The 22,416-nt window shown below is 37.7% G+C and overlaps 2 protein-coding genes across 8 annotated transcripts; one reads left to right on the forward strand and one right to left on the reverse strand.

Annotated features, from left to right (window-relative positions):
* Positions 1-808: 808 nt before the first annotated feature.
* LOC116167713 (zinc finger matrin-type protein CG9776-like) lies at positions 809-10,479 on the reverse strand. 7 transcript variants are annotated; one of them, XM_031483202.1, is made up of 9 exons: positions 10,252-10,479; positions 10,182-10,199; positions 9,731-10,023; positions 9,547-9,675; positions 4,193-4,337; positions 3,962-4,146; positions 3,161-3,560; positions 2,723-2,841; positions 809-2,595 (listed from the first exon to the last, which is right to left on the reverse strand). In XM_031483202.1, the coding sequence occupies exons 3-9, from the start codon at positions 9,998-10,000 to the stop codon at positions 922-924; spliced, it is 2,922 nt and encodes a 973-aa protein (XP_031339062.1). In that variant the 5' UTR covers positions 10,001-10,023; positions 10,182-10,199; positions 10,252-10,479; the 3' UTR covers positions 809-921. The 7 variants fall into 7 exon arrangements, with proteins under 7 accessions (XP_031339062.1, XP_031339063.1, XP_031339061.1 ...); XM_031483203.1 differs by lacking the exon at positions 10,182-10,199; XM_031483201.1 differs by having other exon boundaries at positions 10,182-10,478.
* Positions 10,480-12,895: 2,416 nt separating this feature from the next.
* LOC116168468 (protein stoned-B-like) lies at positions 12,896-21,937 on the forward strand. The gene is given in 16 exon segments (XM_031484327.1): positions 12,896-13,036; positions 13,800-14,037; positions 14,093-14,344; positions 14,394-14,657; positions 14,711-15,020; positions 15,067-15,281; positions 15,338-16,470; positions 16,472-18,246; positions 18,294-18,674; positions 18,729-19,027; positions 19,078-19,317; positions 19,370-19,595; positions 19,645-19,926; positions 19,975-20,126; positions 20,175-20,385; positions 20,523-21,937. Coding segments are annotated over 15 exon segments (6,084 nt in total). The 5' UTR covers positions 12,896-13,036; positions 13,800-13,829; the 3' UTR covers positions 20,659-21,937.
* Positions 21,938-22,416: the final 479 nt, after the last annotated feature.

Genomic DNA, 22,416 nt, shown 5'->3' on the forward strand with positions numbered 1-22,416 from the left:
TGAGAATGAAAATAGAAACCTTTGATTATATTTTAAACAATTTGGAGATAAACAAGATGAACAAAAACTACCAGGACTTCTTCCTCAACCAATTGAATCTGAAGGATTAATTTTTCTTTATCCATCAGCAATTTAAAACAGCAAGTGCATTGGGCAAGAGTTAAAAATACTAAGCTCAATTTTATGCGCGAAACGTCGGTTCTCACCTATGCGCGGAATCACGGTCGACGATCCTACATATATGACCACAGTAATGTAATATTGCACTTTTTTTTGAGCGGGACTACAATTCAATGTTAGGGTCGGCGATTCGTTGTGTCCGCATACTTGGGGAGGGGCATTAATTATTCCCAAAGATACTGTTTTTGAAAGTAAAATGTGCATAACTTCTACATGCAACGATTTTGCATACACATGCCTTTAGTGGTGCTAAGTAAAAGTTTTAAAGATGGGGGGACACGAAGAAGTGTTCTACCCTTCATAGTATTCTGAGTTTTCAACAAAACAAATTGTGTTCTACCAATTGCAGCCCTTCTTTCTAACCCTTATTAAAAGGAGGCAGCGGGAGAAGGCAACGTTTATATTTATTTATTGGTGGAAAATCCATGTACCTTTAAATGCAGTTTGTAAACACAGAAATTGTTTAAGAGAAGCCCTTTTACTACTGAATTCTATACTATAAAGGAACGGAATTTTATATTAAAGAATATCTTCTATAAAACCCACATTAAATCCCAATTTTTTTAGTTTGTGGCAACGATGTAATAAAGTAACTCTGCAGTGAGTTATTACAATTAAACTAAACAAGTGAAATTAAGACTTGCTTTATTTACTTAAAAGCCACAACTGAAATACTAAACATACTACTAACAAGTGCACCTTGACATAATAGTTCATAGTAAAATAAATGTGAAATTAATACTAACACTTAAAACTCTGAGCGGCCATATCATCGGCACTCATTCCCAACATGGCCAGATCTTCGTTGGGGTCATCAGGTGGCAAAGGCGGTGGAGGTAACGGTAAAGTATGCTCTAAAGGTATGTCGTCCGCGGGCGGAGCAGGAGGAGCTTCTACAGCGACATCTTGCGAATAATCGTACATTTGCGAATACATCATGGCATTGTATTCCATGTTTGCATATTGATATTGCTGCATCATAGCAGCTGCTTCCGGATACAGTTGACTAATGGGATCTTCGTAATCGGATGGCGATAAAGCTTTTCCCTTCGTATAATCGCCATCACTATCGTAATCAGGTATACAAACGGTCGGAGGCGGCGGCGGGGCAGGCAAAATGCCACCTTCAGGCAAGCTATTCTGATCTTTTTCATTGCCTAGCGAATTATTTATGATGGGTGGTGGTGGAGGGTGCATAACCTCCTCCGATATCTTTGGCGCGTCTGGTACCAAGCTTGGAGGGGGTGGAATCGCTAGAGGAGGAATCGAAGATAACCTCGGGAAGCACACCACTTCTGGCTCGGGAATGAACGCTCTCGCCAAATTACCAGGCTGAAACCTGCTACGTCTTGGAATGTCATACTCTTCTTTTTTAATTTCTTTTTCGTTATGTTTCTCTTCGACTTTTTTATTTTTAAATAGCGGCATACGGCCAATAAAGTGTGGCTTTTTATTTGAAGATGTTGACGTTCGTTTGTCTCGATGCGATCTCTCCCTATCTCGTGCTTTATCGTAACTAGGACTTTTGCGCCGCCCATCGGAAGAATGCCGCCCATTTTCATTGTGGTGATTATCATGTCGACGTCTTTCAGCACTACGCTCTCGTTTATGACGCTCGGAACTTGGACTCCTGGAGTATTTAGCGGGTTTCTCTGGACTTTTAGAGGCGCTCCGTTTCTTAGGTTTCTCTTTAGTTTTAAACCTAATTTGTTCCCGTTCCCTTTCTCTTTGTTTCTCTAACTCTTCCTGTTGCCTTCTCTTTTCTTCCTCCTTTTCCCTAAGTGCTCTCTCTTCCTGTTCTTTCTTCTCTTGTAGTTCCCGTTCTTGTTTTTCTTTTTCTAGTCGTTGCTGTTCCAATTCGGCCAACCTAGCCTTTTCGGCTTCTTGTTTCTGCTTCATTCTATCCTTGAGATTATTAAATAACCTCTTATCTTTCTCTTGAGGCTCATTGATGGTCATCCACTGACTAATTAAGCTGTCTTCCGGTTCCACGACCTTGGGCACGACCTCTACTGGTTCCTTGCGTTTACTTTCTTCAACTAAACGACCTAAAGCTTCCCACTTATCTCCCACGTCTTCGCTCATAATCATTTGCGCTTGTAATTTCATTTTGTTTCTCATTGCAACTCGGATACTCTTAGATTTATCATTGCTCTCATTTTCTGAACTCGAGTCTGAAGAGCTGGAAGTTGAACTAGAATCACTTGAGTGTTTCTTACGTTTTTTTAGTTTTTTCTTTTTCTTATCTTTTTTACTTTCTGTAGACGTAAAGCTCTCTTTCTTCGTTTTTTTCCATTCTTCGTGATTATCAGAGTCATCACTATCGGACCTTCGATCCTTGGAAATTCTTACTAAAGCCTTGTCCCTGTCTCTTAGCCATTCGATTTCCCAATGCGGATTTTGCTCGACGAAGTTCTGTTATAAGAGAAATTAGAATTTAAACGTGTGCTAGTGCACAGGATGCTCACCATTAACTATGGCATTAAGCGTGATCAAAATAATGGCATAGAATAGGTGAACATCCTGTACTGCTTGAACTTACTGCAAAATTTTGGTTGTGGTTCTGGGATTTCAGATGTTGTGAAGCACAATGTAAATCTCCAACCCAAGTGTCACACAGCTTGCAGTACCATGAGGTTGCGGATATCAAGAACTGCAAACCTACACAAGCACGATTAATGTAAAAATTAGAAATTGCCAAATACATGTACATACATAAAATTATAACCTTCCCATGCCTGATAAAGGATTTTTCTCTTGTTATTTACGCCAACAGCAGGCATTTTTTACAAAAGTTATACAATTACAGTAGTTTACATTTTTTTAGTATTTGAAAATACTAAACGTTTTGCTTTAAGCAACTTGGCTGCTTAAAGCAAACCTCACAAAAATCTTACAAACGAAAATAAATTCACTAACACTAAATCAATCGATGTGCAACTGGCCTCGAACCTGCAAAATGAAATTATACCGTTATTACCTTTAATTGGCATCCTTTTCTTAGTAGCCCCTTCAAATGAAGGTAATTCTGGTTCGGCAGGAAGCCTATGCCAAGGTGTATCGACCATATCACGTTCCTGTGTAATTTGACGATGCTCTTTACTATGCAAATGCAATAAATAATCTTTGGCCGACTTGGGAAATACATCACAAACACGGCACCAATGCAATTCTGGATCGTAATACACATAACAGTAACGTGGCGGTTCAATTTCCACCTTCTCAGCAGGAGCAGATCTCCTGCTTTTCTCTCTACGATGTTTTGGAGAGTCCTCTTTGCATTGCTCTTCCAACTCTGAAATTGTAAGCCGGTCACCAATAATATTAGTCAACATTTCAATCACGTTGTTAATGGCCTTCATCTTGTTCTGGATTTCGATCTGAAAAAGATTAATATTAATAGTAAATGTCGCTTGGCAGGAAAACTAGTAAACACAATACATACTGAACCCCGTGCTCTTCTGGTGGTATAAATTTTATGTTATAATGGAGTTTAAAATGTAAAATGTCTCAGTAGACTAATAGCCATAGAATTCCGGATCTCCGTGGCAGCACTACGAAATAAAAGATGGCTACCAAAATTCTAACTAAAGTGCTGATTCTGTACGAAAATTACATTAGATCAATATAATCGCAGTCGCAAGAATTACATTCATCTAATGCCTGGAATGTAATTTTCAATTATCATCGAGAATTACTTCAGCTTTAACAAATATTATGGATATAAGAGCTATGTGCAAAAAACACAAAGCCGTGTTTCATATTCAATCCTATAACTTACCTGCAACTTATTATTTTCTCGTAAAATATGTTTATTGTCATGCTCGGACGAATGCTCCTCTAACAGTTCTTGCTTCTGATTACGCAACAAATCAAGTTCGCGACGTAACACTGAAACTTTCCTGACATACTCTTCTCGCTGCTTTGACATCTGAACTTTTTGTTGCTTCAACTCTTGCGCTACAGCTAATAAAAAAGTTAACCAAATTCAAATTGCCACCGACCGTGTTACCTTCTTTCTTAGAATCTCCAGCTGGTGGAACCTGCTGCGCGACAGGCATGTCATGACTAGGTGCTTGAGCCATGTTAGAATAGGCAGAGACGGGTGCCCACTCATTTTGCGGGTATTCTTCTCCTGGAGGTCCGGGTTCGGGCCCCTTAAAAATAAAAAAAAATTACTCTAATTCTTAAATAATTAAAATTTTTGAAATTTTTAATGCCCTAATTGTCATTGAAAGTCCTGTGGTCTCTATTTAAGTCAAAGATCTTGCTAGTAAACGACTCAAATTTGTAGCTCTGGACCTTAAGTCTTTTGTCTGCCTGAGTGTGATATGGTCGGACGGGATCTATTGATAGGGTTAGAATATTCTTGAAAGCAAGCTCTGGGAAGAGGGTACTGAAGAGCCCCTAAAATAACTTCTTAAAGCAAATAAAGATGCTGTCATATTAATTCTTCTTCCCTTCTTTCCCGTAGGTAGGAATATATTGTAAGTTATTGTTATATAAATTACTTACTCCAGCCCTAGTTCCAGTTATTGTTTTAAATACTATTATGTATTTTCATGAATAGCTAGATCGAAATGAAAATAATTGAAAGATCTTGGTTGTTTGAAGTATTTTGAGTGCATTAAGAACTTTTGTTGAGAATTTAATAAGCTGTCATATAATGTAATAATATACAGAGTGTTCCATGTTTGTTACTATTTGAAAAATGCGATGTTGTTTAGTTTTTTTAACCGTCTTACTAACTTGACAACTAAGAAAGGTAGCAATAATGCCGATTTAATTTGAAACAGACTATATTATTTTTTAATAAAAAAATTGTGTGCGATTCGTTTTTAAATTTGACTGTTCAATGTTTTGCAAATGAAACAGTTACTACAATCCATAAGCAGAAACCCAAAATGACAGAAGAATGGCAAAGATCGTATGTTGTTGAGCTAAGTATATAGTGTAACAATTAAATATATAAAAAAATTAAGTAGGGAACCAAACATGTTAGACACTCCGTATCCCTTTACCAGCAAATTCTTACACCTTACACCTACACAGTGTCCCACAACAAATGCTGGTTATCCAGAGCATATTTTAAGGGATTTCCACTGGGCGACAAGGACCTGTACTGAGTGTACTCACCGGGGGGTCTGTGATACCCCCCAGGAGAGAGGGGGGTCCGGGGGCCCCCCGGAAAATGTTTGCACAAATTAAAGGGAAAATCACAGATTTTTACGTGTCTTAATGGATTTGTCGATCGCATTTGCTCGTAAATAGTCCATGTCATCTCACTTCATTTAATTACCTACGTATTCCAGAACATTGTAACAGACCGACAACATTCCCCCAACACAGTGCACTCTCGACTGGCGGCATTCGGCAAGCCGGCAAATCGGAGCGCTAGCGTCGACTTAGCTGCGCATGCGCTACTGACATACTTTCAAACTGCGCGCCTTTTCTCATGTGTTCTACACTTGTACCGTGTACGGTTGGGATTTTTGGCCCAAAAGAAGTATATGAATAATGACTCTCGACTCTCCCCGACTCATTTTAAGTCAGAAATCGCAGTTCCATTGTTACTCGCTTGTTTACTAAACGGAAACTGAGAATATTCTAAAATATTTACTCAATGTCTGTCATTTTTTAAATACTTTTAAAATTCCGATAAATGTAAAATGTGAATTATTAAATTATTAAAAAATATAAATTTGCCGTTATGTTATTTTATGCCCTGTGGTTATCTATCTCAGAAAAGGAAACCTCGGAATATTTTGAAAATTTGCCAATTGGTCTTAATTGAACTACTGAATTTCATAATTTCACTCTGGACAGTAGCTAATTACATTAGTGTGTTGCAGGAAACCTGGTATGATTAAATTGTGTCTAGTGTCAAATGAAGCGCACTTAATTGGCATGAATGTTGAGGCTGGTTCCAGGGGATCGAGTAATTAATTAAAGAAGTTTTAAATTTTGGTAGTTTCCCGCGAGTACGCCGAGCGGCTCGTAATTCCGATGTTCCCTTTCCGTTTTGGCTTTGTGTCAAAGTATTCTATTTTGCATATTACTGTATTGTTTAAGGTAAGCTCTAGATATTTTAATGCTGTTAATTATAAAGGGAGTTTGCTTTCCTATATTTTTTTCATATTCATTTACTCGTTGTTGCTTTACAGACCTTATAGATAGTAGGCAACACCATATTCTTAATACATACAAACAAACATACCAAAAACAATATATCACAAATACTAAAATTAAAAAATGTATAACATGTTAAAACAACACCATAAAAATAATTTTTGTCACTGTAAAAAACACACCAGTTCCCTGGAATCGCTGTGTCCTCCGTATGATTACCTGAGGCTTTCGAAACCATTCCGAAAGCGAACCGTCCCCCTAACGTGCCAACCTTTTATTTTGTAAATTCAAATTTACATATAATTCTCTTTTCTTGTGTCTCAATTACATTTTTTTTTAAATTATACAATTTAATTTCAAGCAGGCGTTTGGCCCACAAATGTGTACAGTACAGTTGCAGTAATTTGAGCTTCCAAAAGAAAAAACTTGAAAACTCAAAAATTCAAAATTTTATTTTCATGTAGTCGCCGTCCGTCTGCAATATTCTGCACTTCTCACCCCATATGAAAGCGCTATTGTCACATACTGTGTATGAATTGCACTGTTTCCATGTAATCTTATACAAGGTGTTTTTTGGGAGCTTTAGTTAAAAGTTTCTGGGAAAGTAAAATAGGTAGGTTTTTGAAAATTTGTACTTAGGAGGCCGAATCGATCTAAAATATTTTCAAAATGGCCGCACTTCCGGGAACACCGGAAGTAGATAGTAACTTCGTTATTTTAAATGGCAACCCCTATTTTTTATTGCATTTTTGCATTCTACGTGAAATTTCACTTCTTTTGATACCCAGATGTTGATATCTACCATTTATGGTTTTTAAGTTATTTCGACTTTAAGAAAAAAAATGGCGGATGCAGATGGTACCTTGATAATTGATTACTTGAAAACGGTTGTAGTCATGGCAACCTATTTTTATCAGTGCATAGAGAATGAATAGGGCTTTCTTTTAGTGCACTTAAAAAAAGTTAAGTTGCGTACGACCGCCCCTATGGATATCCAAATTTATGAAACTTCAGACTAAAAACTCCGTTTTTTTAAATGGAATGACCATGTTCTTACTATTCCATGAGATAGAGAATCGAAATGGGCATATTTTGACAATACATGTTCCTATAGTATTTTGATTTATGACTTTATTTTGTTTATTGTATAACTCTGTTAACAATTTCTTTTGATTTAGTTATAAATCTATCATTATTATTTTTGTTACATTTTTGTTAATTTTTCTATATTTCTGTGCGGCTTTTATTGAACAATATTTAAGTTTGTCCTGTATTTAGACTAGATAGTCTGTTTGGACAATAAATTAATATTATTATTATTTAACAGTTTCTGACTTATTCCCATTTTATTGAATTGACACTATTTTTTTCGGATTTTCTTAGTAGTCGGCCATGATTCTATAACAATTGAACTTTAAACAAATCTAGTGATACTAATCCGTCACCTACTGTTATAGGTTAACATAGTTTTTCAAAAATCGAAAAATGACTCGCAGTGGTTTCACCTTTTTTGGAATTTAATTGTTATTTATGGTGAAATGGGCAGAATCGTGGCGCGTGCTTTCCGTACATTCATTTGAAAACTGGAACGAAATTGTATGAATTTTGGAAATTTTGTACCCCTAATGTACTACAAACCGTTGAAGCACAAGTGATACAAAGCTCTACAAGAGAATATTTAAGAAAATGAATTGAATTGCAAATGCAAGATTAACAAAATAAATTCAATGGAAAATATAAAAAACTTCCTTGAAACATTTTTGGTATGGGATTGTTACTAGAACAGAAATCGCATTACCTCTCTTAATTTCCAGACTAATATGTTGTTTAAGAAATTCAGTTGAACGACTCTGTTTAGATTTTTCAAAAATTTTCCGTCCTATATCCTTAATAAATGAGTTATTTATTAATGAATTATTTAGACTAGAACTAGAATCAATGGTATTAAAGAATCCATTCCTTGATTTGTTTAAAATTCGATTGTTATAAAACCATGGCCAACTACTAAAAAGAAAATGCGAAAAAAATGGCATCAATTCCGAGATCAATTCAATGAAATGGGAATACATCAGAAACTGTTAAAGATAGCTACAGGAACATGTAATATCAAAATATGCCAATTTCGATTCTCCATCTCATGCAATATTAAGAACATGGTCATTCCATTTAAAAAAACTGAGTTCCTAGACTCTGAAGTTTCTTGAATTTGGATCTCCATAGGTGCGGTTGTATGCAACTTAACTTTTTTTAAGTACACTAAAAGAAAGCCCTATTCATTCTCTATGCACTGATAAAAATAGGTTGCCACGACTATAACCTTTTTCAAGTAATCAATTATCAAGGTACCATCTGCATCCGCCATTTTTTTTCTTAAAGTCAAGATAACTTCAAAACCATAAATGGCAGATATCGACATATGGGTATCAAAAGAACTGAAATTTCACGTAGAATCCAAAAATGCAATAAAAAATAGTGGTTGCCATTTAAAATAACGAAGTTACTATCTACTTCCGGTGTTTCCGGAAGTGCGGACATTTTGAAAATATTTTACATAGATTTGGCCTTCAGAGTAACTCCTAAGTACAAATTTTCAAAAACCTACGATTTTATTTTCCCAGAAACGTTTAACTAAAGCTCCCAAAAAAACACCCTGTATAGTATTTCAAAATCCAAGGTACCACCAGTCAAATTACCTCGGATTATCAAGACTTTAGTGTAATAGCATTCTAAACTCATTCAAGACAGCTACAATCGATTAATTTACAATTAAAATAAATACTGAAACAATTTTTTATTCGATTTATAAATTCATTTTGCACAATATTGAAAAATGAAGTAATACATAAATTTCCAAAATAATATATTCTTATTATTATTGAAATGAAATTTAATCTTCGTAAATAAGCAACACCGGAATATTGACTAAGTCACAGATAAGATTATGTTATGTGTTGTGTGGCAAAACCCCTCTATAGCATCTTTACAGAACTAAATAAACCAATAAGTTTTTAAGGGGACAGAAAAGTTATCTTAGGACAATGTCTAAATCTACCAAGGAGTTTAATCACACCAACACCACTGTCACTTCACAGAAATCATGGTTAATGAGAGACAATCATGAATTGTAAAATTAACCCACAGTGAAAAAAGGACATTCTCCTTTGTCCGTATTTACATAGCATGCTGCAATATACCTATACTTACACTGGGTATAAATGCCTTGACAAAGAAACTTACCACGGTACCGTACGCAGCTTGCTGTCCATATGCTTGATAGGGATCATAAGTGGCAGCCTGAGTTGCATAACCCTGCTGCTGATATGTGGGATACGCTGTGGAGTAACCGTGTGTAGAATACTGGCCATGCTGCACATAAAAAACAATTGCAAGTTTGCGTTAAATTAGACTCGTTTCAACTTACATCAGTATACAGTGCCGATGGCAAGTGTTGATAAGTTGTTTGAAGACTAGAATTATACTGATTAGTTTGATTATGAGCTTGATGCAAGGACCAATTGTGTGCATCCTTCGAAGGGCTAGTCTGCTTCTCTTTCGGAGAAATGGGAATTCCTAACTTGTCATATTGCTGTTTCGGTCGATCGCTACTACTCGAACCTTTACTATCTCGTCTAGCTAATCTAGGATCTTCGCGACCACTTTTTCGTCTATAATCACTATATAAATCCGTCATCTCGAATTTTTTACACCACTCACCTACAAAATTTCGAAATCGAATTAACAAACTGCTGATATGCATACAATAGGAGGCCGCCATGACGGAAAACCAAAACAATTACAAGGAATTGCAGGAAGTGCTATTAATTATAAGCAGATTTCTAAATTTCTCGGTAAATTAAATAATTGTTGCTTACCTAAAGACGCATGGCGTTCTAATTACACGGTTTTTTACAATAAATTATTTAACACCCGCACGCCTCTTACCAATAATCTGACAAGATAATCAATGACCGACACTATTCTAGTGGAAACCAAACTCCCTGAGGGGTAGCAGCTTTTTGTTCACACAACGATCCGGCGATTAATCACTGGCACACAAATCAATATCAATATAACAATTTATACGAACACAACGACACTGGCCCACAAAGTTTTTGGAAAATATTTGTGTGGATAAATGACGTAATCACGCTACACATAAAAAATTAATCAGTAGTACCACTACCGGAAAGCGGAAATGGCGTCCCGATTCAAACCGAAAATAAAAATGTGGAATTCAAACAAGAAAAATTGTTCACAATGTTTGCTCGTTTTTAGAAAATAGACCGCAATATTTCAAAATACACACAGATTGCACATAATAAAGTTTTAAAAAGAAGCGGAACAACAAAGCAAATTGGGGGGACGGTGAATTGCCTGTACAGGATGTCCCATTAGTGCTAAGCGAAATTCACACTGTTGTTGAGACTAATTTGGATGTATAATAAGTTGCAAGTTTTAGAATATAAATTTCATTCCTATGCAATTTTTGCGCGCAATCGTCCTGTTGCAGTTTAGATTTTATACTCTATAAAAATTGCTAGACATTTATTTTCTTCAGAAGGGGAACTCCGGAAGCGTTAGTTACTATATCCTTTTGCCTTATGTACCTACACATTATATACAGATGCAGTTAAATAGTAATTTAGATTTTAGATAGTGAACCGTAGTCCTTAGATAATTTATGGTGTTCGTACATTGATCTTCACTTGTCAAGATTCTTATATTATTCAAACAGTCCTTCTGCGACAGATTTTGGACAGACGCAGTAAGTGGCCAACCGATAAGCTGACCCAGGCACCCAGGCATTAGGGTGAAGACGATACTATAACGGAGTAATTTTCCAGGAGCATGGGTGCGTTTCACCGTTTATGATCAAATTGTTCCGGAAAACTCGCCGAAAGACTTCCCCCCAACATATTAGCTACCCACTAAATTCGCTTCAGGAATAATTGCCACTTGAAAATTCCCCTCAGAATATTCATCTCACAACGCCCTTCAAGAAATTCAATGTAAATTAAAATCCGCCCGCGAGAAATATTCCACTCTCAAAAGCTCTAAAGGAAACAGTAAACAGTACGTAGCATATAGAATAGTGAATTCCTTTAAGGACAAAAATATGATTCTCCTGAACGTGCAATTCCCTTGGGACAAGTTTCTGAGGTTGAGGGTACAACGGAATGATTTACGAAAGCGAATGTTCCGGAGTTTTCGCTTTTTGGAGTAATGCAATGTAATGTGCACCGTGAGATAATTTTCTGAATTGCGAATGTTTCCAGAGTGAAAATTCCGAATCGTATTCTTATTAGCGCATTTTTGCAAATTTATTTGTAAAAAGTAGCTTTTAATCTCACTTTGGCTGGCTGGCTGGCCGGCTGGTCGGCTGGCTGGCAGCAAATGTGGGCGCGTAGAAGAACTCTTGTAGAAAGGCAACGGGTGTACGTGTATCTACAAGGCCGTGTAATTTGTAAACCTTGGGGACAGGGCTACATGATGTGGGGTTGGCGACATCTGGGCGTCGTCCTCGAGCGTAGTATACTAACGTGAAGGTTTTTCAGTTTTTTCCTATCTTCTACTACAGTTTTGGTCCGATTCTTTTCAAATTGGTGTCGTCGGAAAGATGTTGTAAACGCGCACAACTCCTGCGTGGCGGAATTTTGTTTTTTGGCCTAGGGGCGAAATTAACGACCTTTTGCAAGGCGCGCGCGCGCGTCTTCGAGAGGTAGTCAACTTCGGGCACCTTTTACCTTCCGTTGCGAATTCGTGCGTTTTAACGTTTCGTAAATCTCGAATGGCTCTCTCTTCTCGTGTCGCCAATAGAAGCTCGAGCAATGAGAAGTGCCCCCCAAAAATTAAGTACTATCTTGTGGAAGGTTTTTAGCGAGATCCACCAAAATGTGGGTGTAATATAAGTATGCACCGAAAAAGGAAATGTGGTAGCCTCCGACAAGATCTAACTGATGGCGGAGGAGTCAAATCTTCAAACGCGAATTGCGGGTGAACGGGACATCGGAAGTGGGTACCGTCAAAGGGAATGTGGTATCCTTCGACAAGATCTTTTATTCATGGTTGAGTCAACAGTGGCTAATAGAATACTGATCTGCCACACAAAAATGCGCTGAAGTCCCTTCGATCTCACACGAGGACTTTGATAATTTTTTTTATTTATTTGTCCCTCTTGTTCTAGGCCATTACAGAGTGACCCGCATAAGCTTTTTAGAGGTGCCCATATACACTATGACGATGAGATTTACTGGTAAAATGTTCTAAATTCCAGGTGCGAAATTCCCTTATAATTCTACTTGGACATAGATACACTAGTCGCGTTTTTCCCGAACCAAATATTTTTAGGAGATAAGGAGATCACATTCCTTTGAGTATGCAAAGCGCCAGCCCAAAATAAGAATACGGTTCACTGCAGAAGAGGAAAAAATAGGAAAATATAATGAAGACAATCTACTGATGACGTTTCGAAGTATTTGGACAGCGTGCTCGGAAAATTCAGAAAATATTTGTTATCCAATCCTGCCATCCGATTTCCCAACCGGCACTCAGACACGAATTGTCAGCTGCGCGCACAATCAATACTTCGTATTACCCAAATTTTCGTTTTCGCATCATTTCCTTTTAGAATCGTCTTAACTCTTAAAATTGAAAGGTTTTCCAGTTGAGTGTAATAATGTCGCAATAAAGTGGAATAATAAAATGTGCTACTGGATGTAGACATAAAGTAAGTGTATTTATGTGCATCAATAAATTTTTCAAAATATACGTAAGTGGTGTGCTTTTTTACGGTAAATGCGAAATGAATTATTATAGGCACTCCACTACAAATGTTTATAATTTTTTCTGCCCTTAAAATCATATACATATAATCAGCGCGGGTTGTGCTCCCCTGTAAAAACACAATCCTGCATAAAATGCATAGGATTTGATTCAAGTCCGCGTTATTGTCCGGATTGGATGCGTTTCGTATTAGAGTATTTGAGTTATCGGGAACATGACGTACAGGCGCCTGCCGGATCAATACGATGACGGCGCTAATCGTCGCGACGCCATACATATTTCCGTCGGTTCTTTTGCTGAATAATAAAAGTGTTTAGATTTGTTAGAAATAGACCAGTAGTTCACGTGTTCTTTTCCAAAGAAAGCACTAAACACTTTGAAAAGTTCAATATATTGAAAATTGATATTGAATAGAAGCGTTACATAAGGTTCGTATTGCACCTTGTTGTTCCCATTAAGCTTTGCCAAATTATCCTAGTTATGCGTGCAGTTTGATTTACCTTTGTAGATTACACTAAAGTCAACAAAAATGAACACATTACTTCCACGTCCACTTCGAGTTAATTAATAGTGATAAGGTTCCCCGCAACTTTATCAGTTGTCAAACTCCTTATCTAACACTAACCATTTATTAAATCAAATCGATAGAAAATAATGTAGTAAACACCAGTGACTGTACGTACCTAAAATTAACATGAACATTGCAGAAGCATCAATGCCTCAACTTAGAGTAGATAATGCACAAAATAACAAAAGGCCTCAAAAAGAAAAAGAAAGGGAAAAAATCTAAGCATAAAGACGAGGAACTATTTAAACCAGAAGAATTAGAGGCATACCGTAGAGAACATCAAGTTGAACAGGGAGAACCGGCAACAGCAAATGACGAATGGAAAAAGTTTAACGCAATCACCGCTGGTATCGATAACTTCTTAAAAAAAACTCAAGGTATGCGCCGGTGCCTTATTGCACATACTCCATTTGTAATGAAATTTAATTTTAGACGACTTAGATCGTATTAAAAGCACATCGTTCTTTCAACGCGTTCCTCCTCCAAGTGAGCAAAAGAAGAAACGAGAAGAAGCCTGCCAAAACACCGAGGAAATCAAACAAGAAGAGGCGGCGAAGGTCGAGGAACCGGGAATTGTTCAAGTTTCTGAAACTGAGAGCGAAGAAGAAGATGAAGAGGATATTTTTGATACAACTTACATCGATGCTATTGCAGCTGGAGAAGTAAAATTAGCGTATATTCCTGGTAAGCATTACAAACAGCAATTGTTCAATTGACTATAGTGCAATTTTAGAATCACCAACAAATGAACTTGAAGGGGATGATCCATTTGATACTAGCATTGCGGAGAGAGCAATATTAGGACCAGCATCAGTTAATAAAAAAGGGAAAAAGCTAGTTCCACTTGGTGCAGCTGTAGAAGTGTTAACTGGACGTGTACAAGCCCCGACTTGTGTACCTATTAAAAGGCCTTCGACTAGGAGAACTATCCTTAAAGAGAAAGATCTGCTCCTTGGTAGCTTCGATGATAATGCAAACTCTTTAGGAGATATTACATGTAAGAAGGTTTGCGTTATTAACGATATCCTTTCTCCTATTAAATCCCTATAGGTGATTCTCAAAAGGATAGTAAACCAAGCCTCTTAGACGACAATGCACCTCCATCACTAGCCGATGAACCCATAGATCTTAGCAAAACATTACATATTACTCCAATTCCAACAGCGGAGCTTTCTAACGATCATTCTAACCACGTTGATATTCAGGGCGTTGGTGCCGTTGAGGAATTTCCTCTAGAAAGCGAAGACGATCAAGAATTTGCTTTGTTAGCTGCAGAAAGTTTAAATAAAACAGTAACTCCAGCGATTTTGCCAAGTACTACAAGAGAAGAACCGAAAGAAACTTGGCAAGCATTTGAGGGGTGAGATGAGAACTAATAAGAAACGTTAACCACCTTTATATTTTAGGGAGTCTAAAAATAGCGAGCAGTTCGAAGAAACTGAAAGTGATCCTTTCGACACAACTTTCGCAGAAAATGCCGTACCAGGAAAATACGAATTGAAACTAATCGAAAATGAAATCTTAAGCAGTGATGACGTAGATTTTAATCCTCGCCTCGAAGACAAATTAAAAGATCTTATTAAGGATACCGTTCAGCCCACTAACCCTCCGTGCGTGTTAGGTATAACTTACCTTAAGATAGGGCGAGAATTCGGAGGTTATCGATTTACTTTCCAGAGTCTGAACTAGATACTCTTCAGCCAAAGCACCGTGATTTGTTAGCTGGTAGTGTTACCGATTTGTCAAATTTAGGAGCTCGGCCATTAACACCGGCGGATGAAAATTATATAGAATACTGCGATCCTTTCGACACAACCACTGTTGAGTCCGCCACAGTTCCAGGCCAAACTGAATTAAAGTTTTTAGAAAAGGAACTCTTAAGTGATATTCATAATAGTGATGATGATTTTGATCCGCGTGCAGATGAGAATTATTGTAGAAAAGCTAGTAGTGCAAGTGTAAAGGCAGTTAATTTTACCTTACCATTGCCCGACGTGAATTCGGGATTAGCGCCAGATTCTGATCACGATGGTAAAAGGAATCCGAAGCCTTTAACCCCATATTACGTACGTGAAAATTCGCTATCGAAGAAAACTGTAGCAGACATCGAAAGTGAAGAGGAAGAAGAAGACCCTTTTGATACCTCCTTCGTGGTCAATATCACTCCAGGAAAGGCAGAATTAAAAGTCATCGAAAGCGAGCTATTTTCTAACGGTGGTACTCTCGATAGCATATCGGACCAAGATTTTAACCCACGGGACGAAAAACAACTCGCTGTTGCTAAAGTTGTCCAAACGATTAAGGAAATAAGTGCTAAACCACCTGAAGTATTACACATTGAACCACAAATTGATTTGTTAGGTGTAGAACATAACGAAGTATTGACCAAGGTGCTAACACCTGCAACAAATAGATCTTTTGATAACGAAGATGTACCGTATGAAGATCCCTTTGACACTTCTATTGCGAGTAACATACTCCCTGGGAAAGTGGAACTGAAACTTTTAGAGACTGAGCTTATACATACATCACAATTCGAATTGCAAAGTGATATAACCGATTCAGATTTTGATCCTAGAAAGGAGACTGTAGACGCAGTCAGTGCGCCAATTGCTCAAGAACCATCGAAAGTTAGTATTCCGGATCTATTAGAGCACACCGTCGAACACGTATCGGTAAAAGCTTTAACGCCACTTGGCATTCAAGACGTAGTTGACTTTGATGAATTAGATGACATAGATCCTTTTGATACATCATTTGCTAACAATATTGGTCCTGGACAAACAGAACTAAAATTATTAGAATCGGAGTTAATTTAAAATGGATTCTAAGGGAGCAAATCCGTTTTTATTTGCGGAGGAGGACCTCTCTGCCACAAACTCCGCTGTCTCAAACCCGTTCCTTATGGATGGGGATGATTTTTTGACTGATGACTCCACTTTCTGTGATAATCCATTTTTATCACAAGGGGCAGCCACAATGACGGCAACGTCGACAAATCCTTTCGCCTTTGATCCCATGGAGTTAGGCCCTGCCGAAGCAGAACCGGCAGCTGATATTCCAGCATTGGAAAATTCTATGAACGATTCAACGATGGATTTGATTACCGCAAACACAGCTCACGATTTTTTAAACGACCCACTAATAATGCCTACGATTCCTCCACAAAAACCAACAGGTTTAAATTTGAAAATTACAAATACAGTTAATGACAGTGATACAAATCCACCACATTCAGGGTTCGACCAAACAACTGTGCACAATGGTCCTCAACGACCACCTCCACCTCCGAGACCGCCTCCATCTAAAGAAACACAAGACCTACTAATGTCAGTCATGGGTGCGATGGATGCTACAAGTTCGCATCTATTGGATAAAATTCCTCCGACAAGGACACCGAGTCCAGTATCAATGCGGGACCTACATTCGCCAAGTCCAACACCAGAGCCCAATCTAGCAGATCTTTTAGACGTGAATGATGAGAAGAGCCAGGAACATCAAGAAAGCGACCTTTTGACATTGAGTGACGATAACACATGTGATATCAACCGAAATCCGCCTCTTCCACCGTCAAATACAGCAATATCGAATCAACCTCCTCCTCGTCCAGCCCGACCTGTATCTAAACCACCTAGACCACTTCCTCCTCAAAAACCTCCACCACCACCCATTTCACAACCTCACCCCACACCGCCCAAACCACCCCCTCCATCATCCGAAGTATTATCGCCTCCACATCAAATTGAAGAACCTCAAACAAAATACGAAACACAGCCATCGGACGACTTCGACCTCTTTGGCATTAGCGACGTAAAACAACCAGCCCAAAAAATTGTGGCGTCAACTGCGGATATAATGAATTTATACAGCACACCAGCAGTAGTTCAATCGCACCCAAAACCGGATCTGTTATTCGATTCAATTGGAACTGAAATGCAGACGTCAGCTCCGACAACAGAAGAAATCCTACCCTCTAATATAAACGTAACAACGAACGCAACTGTTGACATTACCATATCAAATGCGGTAGAGCATTCCGAATCGTTGGCAAATACGCCAATAGTCCAAGATAACTTTATATCACCCGAACCTTCACAATCCGACTTGCAGATGGATACAAGCGATAGTCAGAGCAAGGGATCAATATCAAGTGTGACTTTTAATCCATTTGCCGAGGTCCAGGAGAGCTCAAGTCCTAAACACACTCCAACGATCGCAACAGAGCTATTCACGTCATCATTAATCGACACTAACCCACCAGTTGCTCAAGATAACTTTAGTTTTGGTGAAGCAAAGCCGTCGAACGATGAGTTTGACGCGTTCGCAATGAAGTTTGAATCTGCAGCGAAAGACGAAAATAAAAATGGAGCGTTTGATGCATTCTCTGGATCTGCATCAACGAACACGTGGGGTAACGACGGTGCAGACTTTAACGATACGTCGAGTGGTTTCGGTACCGATGAGCCGTTTGACGCTTTCTTGTCCATGCAAGAGCCGCCAACTGTCCCCCAAAGTACCCCCAATAAATTAAGTAAAGCGCCGTCTCAAGATTCGGATGAAGAGAAAGATTTTTCTGTATTTATAAGGTGCTAGATCACATAATTCAGTTCTTGTTTTAATGCACGCTTTTTAGACCAAAGTCGAATGACAATGCGTTTGCCGACGAAGCCATGCCAGTATTAGCCCCTCCACCTAGCGTTCCTGTATATAGTGCATTCACCGATTCCTCTCCGAGGTTTAATCCTTTCGATCAGCAAACCCAGTCGGTTTCTCCAGCTATCGGTGAAGATATGACTATAGGTAATTGCAGCTATTATTATCAATTACTACACTAAACCATTACTTTATCAGGGGAATCTGTGCCAAGGAGTGAATCCCAAGAAACTCCTCCCTCCCCATTATTCGACGAAGACGTCTCCCAACCTCTGGAAGTTTTTCCACGCACAATCTATACAGCAGATGGCTGGGAAATGCAACTAAGACAGCCTAATAAAAAAAAGATTACGGGACAAAGGTAGCTTAACACTTTCAGAGGGGTAGGTACAATATTGTGATGGATTCTTTGTAGATTTTGGAAGAAGATTTTCATAAGATTACTGCATCAAACCGATTGCGTTCTTTTGCAATTATTTAATCAAAAGGGCGACAAAGACCCTTTCCAAGAGCTACCGTTACAGCCATGTTATTCCGTGTCCGACATTGGAGCGCAACAATACGATAACTTCGGAAAAATCTTTACGTTGAAGTTACAGTATATTTTTTACAAAGAGCGGCCAGGTGTTCGTCCTGGTCAGGTAAAAAAGGCAGAACGAATTACGAATAAACTGTCAAAGTTCGCATCGTACGCGATTCAAGGAGACTACGAAGGTATATTTCCGAAAGTGACGAGCACGATTGTTATGTAAGGGAAATTGTAGGAGTCAAAGAGTTCGGGAGCGATCTAAAAAAATTAGGCCTACCTGTTGAGCACGCACCCCAAGTGTCACAGTTGATGAAGCTGGGTTCGTTGAATTACGAAGATTTGAAACAATTCTCGGTGTCGATTGAAGAAGCACTGTTTAAGCTACAAGCACACCGAGATCGCGCGCTCCACTACAAAATGGAAGAAGTTCAGATAACTTCGGTGGATGAGCTGTATGTTGAGCAAGATGCAGAGGGTTCGTACCTTGATAATTTGCTTCAAAATTCTAAATCATCGAACTTTTGTAGGACACATCGAAAAACAAATAGCAAGGGTTCGCCTCTTCTTTTTAGGATTTTTAACTGGAATGCCCGACATTGAGTTGGGGGTTAATGATATGAGACGACAAGGTAAGGAAGTCGTAGGACGACATGACATTATTCCCGTAATTACGGAAGAATGGATTCGATTGGAGGATGTCGAATTTCATTCCTGCATCCAACAAGATGACTACCAAAATTCTCACATTATCAAGTATTATCAGTAGCAGTTTTGAGCAATATTTAAAGTGTACCTTTTGCAGATTCAAGCCACCTGATGCGTGCTACATTGAGTTAATGAGGTTTAGGGTACGCCCACCTAAAAACAGAGAGTTACCCTTGCAGCTTAAAACCACGATTAACGTTACTGGAAATAAGGTAGTAATAAAGGCAGACGTTTTAGTTCCGGGATTCGCGTCTCGAAAACTAGGGCAGGTTCCCTGCGAAGACGTCATGATTAGAATACCCATTCCAGAGTGTTGGATTTATCTTTTCAGAGTCGAGAAGCATTTCCGATACGGTTCGGTCAAATCGACGCACAGAAGGTGAGCGTGTGCTGTTGGTGAGTTGTAATAGTAGCCTGGTTATTATAGGACAGGGAAAATTAAGGGAATTGAACGAATTTTGGGCACTATGGAAACTTTGCAAGAAAGTTTAATTGAGGTGACATCGGGCCAAGCAAAATACGAACATCAACATAGGGCCATAGTTTGGAGGTGTCCGCGGTTGCCAAAAGAAGGACAAGGTAGCATATTATTCAAAAAGTAAAGGCTCATACAAATTAGTATTTTAGGCGCATATACGACGCATAACTTGGTTTGCAGATTAGCCTTAACAAGTTATGACCAAATACCTGATCAATTGGCTGAATATTGCTATGTAGAATTTACTATGCCCGCAACGCAGGTTAGCCATACCACCGTTCGGAGCGTAAGTCTACAAAATTCAGATAGCGATGACCCTCCCGAAAAATACGTGAGATACTTGGCTAGGCATGAGTATAGGTATGTGGCATTTTGATTTTTTATTACTAATACAAATTTCGACCATGGTTGTTTTAGTGGCTGAAACTTGGCCACTTGAAAGACTAAAATCTAATTTTTGTCCTATAGCTTATAAACTCTACTTTAACTTTTTTTAGAGTGGGAATCGAGCATACAGAGGGTGACAATGTTGCAGCATACAGTGTTGCAACAGTAACCAAACCACCACCTGCGCCCATACCAGAGCAGCCTCCTGCTATACCTGAGAACGAGTCAAGTGATGATAGTGACTAAACTAAACTCTTTCCATTGCAAAGTTTTGCATACCCATCACATGTGGTTATCTGTTATTTAAAAATCTTCCATGTAAGTATCGGTGTTTTACTATAAATGTGCAATGTACGTGTTTTTATTTCTACTGTTAAAACCCCGTAAATCAGGTGTATCGTAACCCATTGCAATAATACAAGGTTTATATCAGATATTTGTACCAATAAAAAGTTATAAATGTTCCAAATTGTCGTCTAACTTCAATGTTAAAAAGCTTAAAATGTTTCGCTATTTTGTAAGTCCCTAATGTGCAGTGTAGTATATCCATGATTTTAAAATGTATACGTAATTACAATGTAAATGTTACTATCAACAAAGTTTATAATCGTTACAATAATTAGAAAAAATAATGAATAGTTAATAAATTGCAAAATATATTTATTTTGATTAAGGTTCAAAATAAGCTGACAATATAAGCATAGCAATGCTAGTAGATTAAGAATTAGTGTAATGAGTACCTATATAGTTAATTGTGAGCAGTATTCATTTCGTGCTTATTTATCTATGTGCTAATATAAATTAGGTACGCGCGATTGATTTGTGATTTATTTCGACATATCATAATGATAATTTCGTTAAGTATGAGTTTAATCTTCTACAGTGTTTGGAAAAAACACTTGATGCGGCTAGGATCTCCAAAGATTACAACAAAGAGTAGCTTATACTCTTTGATTACTATTTTAATAGTGATTACTTCACATAGTTATAAGTGCATAGGTCTTAGAAATTATTGTATTTTGATCTTCTGAAAATAGTTTTCTTGTTAGTTGTTATATAGAATATTGATGTATGAGCATCGTAAGTGTACATGGTATCTAGACTGCCCACATAGTAATATTCTAATAATTTTAGAAATATGTATTGTAAAAATTAGACTATTTATTTATTTGTGTTAACTAGTTGTAGTTAATTATTTATTTATTTTTATTTTTAAACATTATTATGTATGGCGCCGAACGGCCCATATACCGAGTCAGTGAACTAGTCATTTTACAATTTGTAAAAAATAGTCATTAGGTATTAATATTAAGATCATATTTATTATAAGTACAGTAACTAAAAAGTGGGTATATATTAATTAATTTCAATAAATTCAATAAATGCGAAATTGCACATTAAATATTTATGGATGCGTAATTTGTAAAAATGTTTAAAGTGTATTTATCTCTGAAAGTACCATACATTACGGAATGTGTATAAGATGTACACTATTGTAGATGTAGAAATAAAACAATGCGATATATTTGTAGTATTTTTGGTCAGATTTACAATGTTCTAACCAATAGTACCTACATATAGGATCTAAAAGCGATCAGCATAAAGTACGGCCATAGTATAATACAAATAGTAAGCCAACCGGTTCGCGCCAATTCTTGATGATTGTAAAAAGATGTACCGGTACATGCTGCCACCTAGTTGAGAGTAGCTCAATACGCCCATCTTAGAAACTACATTCATTATTGTCACAAAACGATCGGCATCAGTTATCGAAGCGGGAAAATACAAAACATGATCGGTAATCGAGTTTAAATATTCTTCCCATATCGTATTCCTATTTCATATCGTCATATTATTAAGCACTATACTTGCAAGCAGAGCTGGAATGATTACTCCAAAAAAGTATTCGAATACTGATTACAAATTACTTTATCATAAAAGTATTTACGTAGGTATTTGATTAGGTACCTACACCTACTTTACAAAATTTGTATTTAATTACTG

The sequence above is a fragment of the Photinus pyralis genome, unplaced genomic scaffold, assembly GCF_008802855.1.
Source record: "Photinus pyralis isolate 1611_PpyrPB1 unplaced genomic scaffold, Ppyr1.3 Ppyr1.4_LG4, whole genome shotgun sequence".
NCBI lineage: Eukaryota > Metazoa > Arthropoda > Insecta > Coleoptera > Lampyridae > Photinus > Photinus pyralis.

Coding starts and splice junctions, on each gene's coding strand:
- LOC116167713 (XM_031483203.1), bottom strand. CDS start 10,000: ATGACGGATTTATATAGTGATTATAGACGAAAAAGTGGTCGCGAAGAT. Junction 3,561..3,961: donor GAGAAAATAATAAGTTGCAG/GTAAGTTATAGG, acceptor AATCTTTTTCAG/ATCGAAATCCAGAACAAGAT. Junction 2,596..2,722: donor ACCACAACCAAAATTTTGCA/GTAAGTTCAAGC, acceptor CTCTTATAACAG/AACTTCGTCGAGCAAAATCC.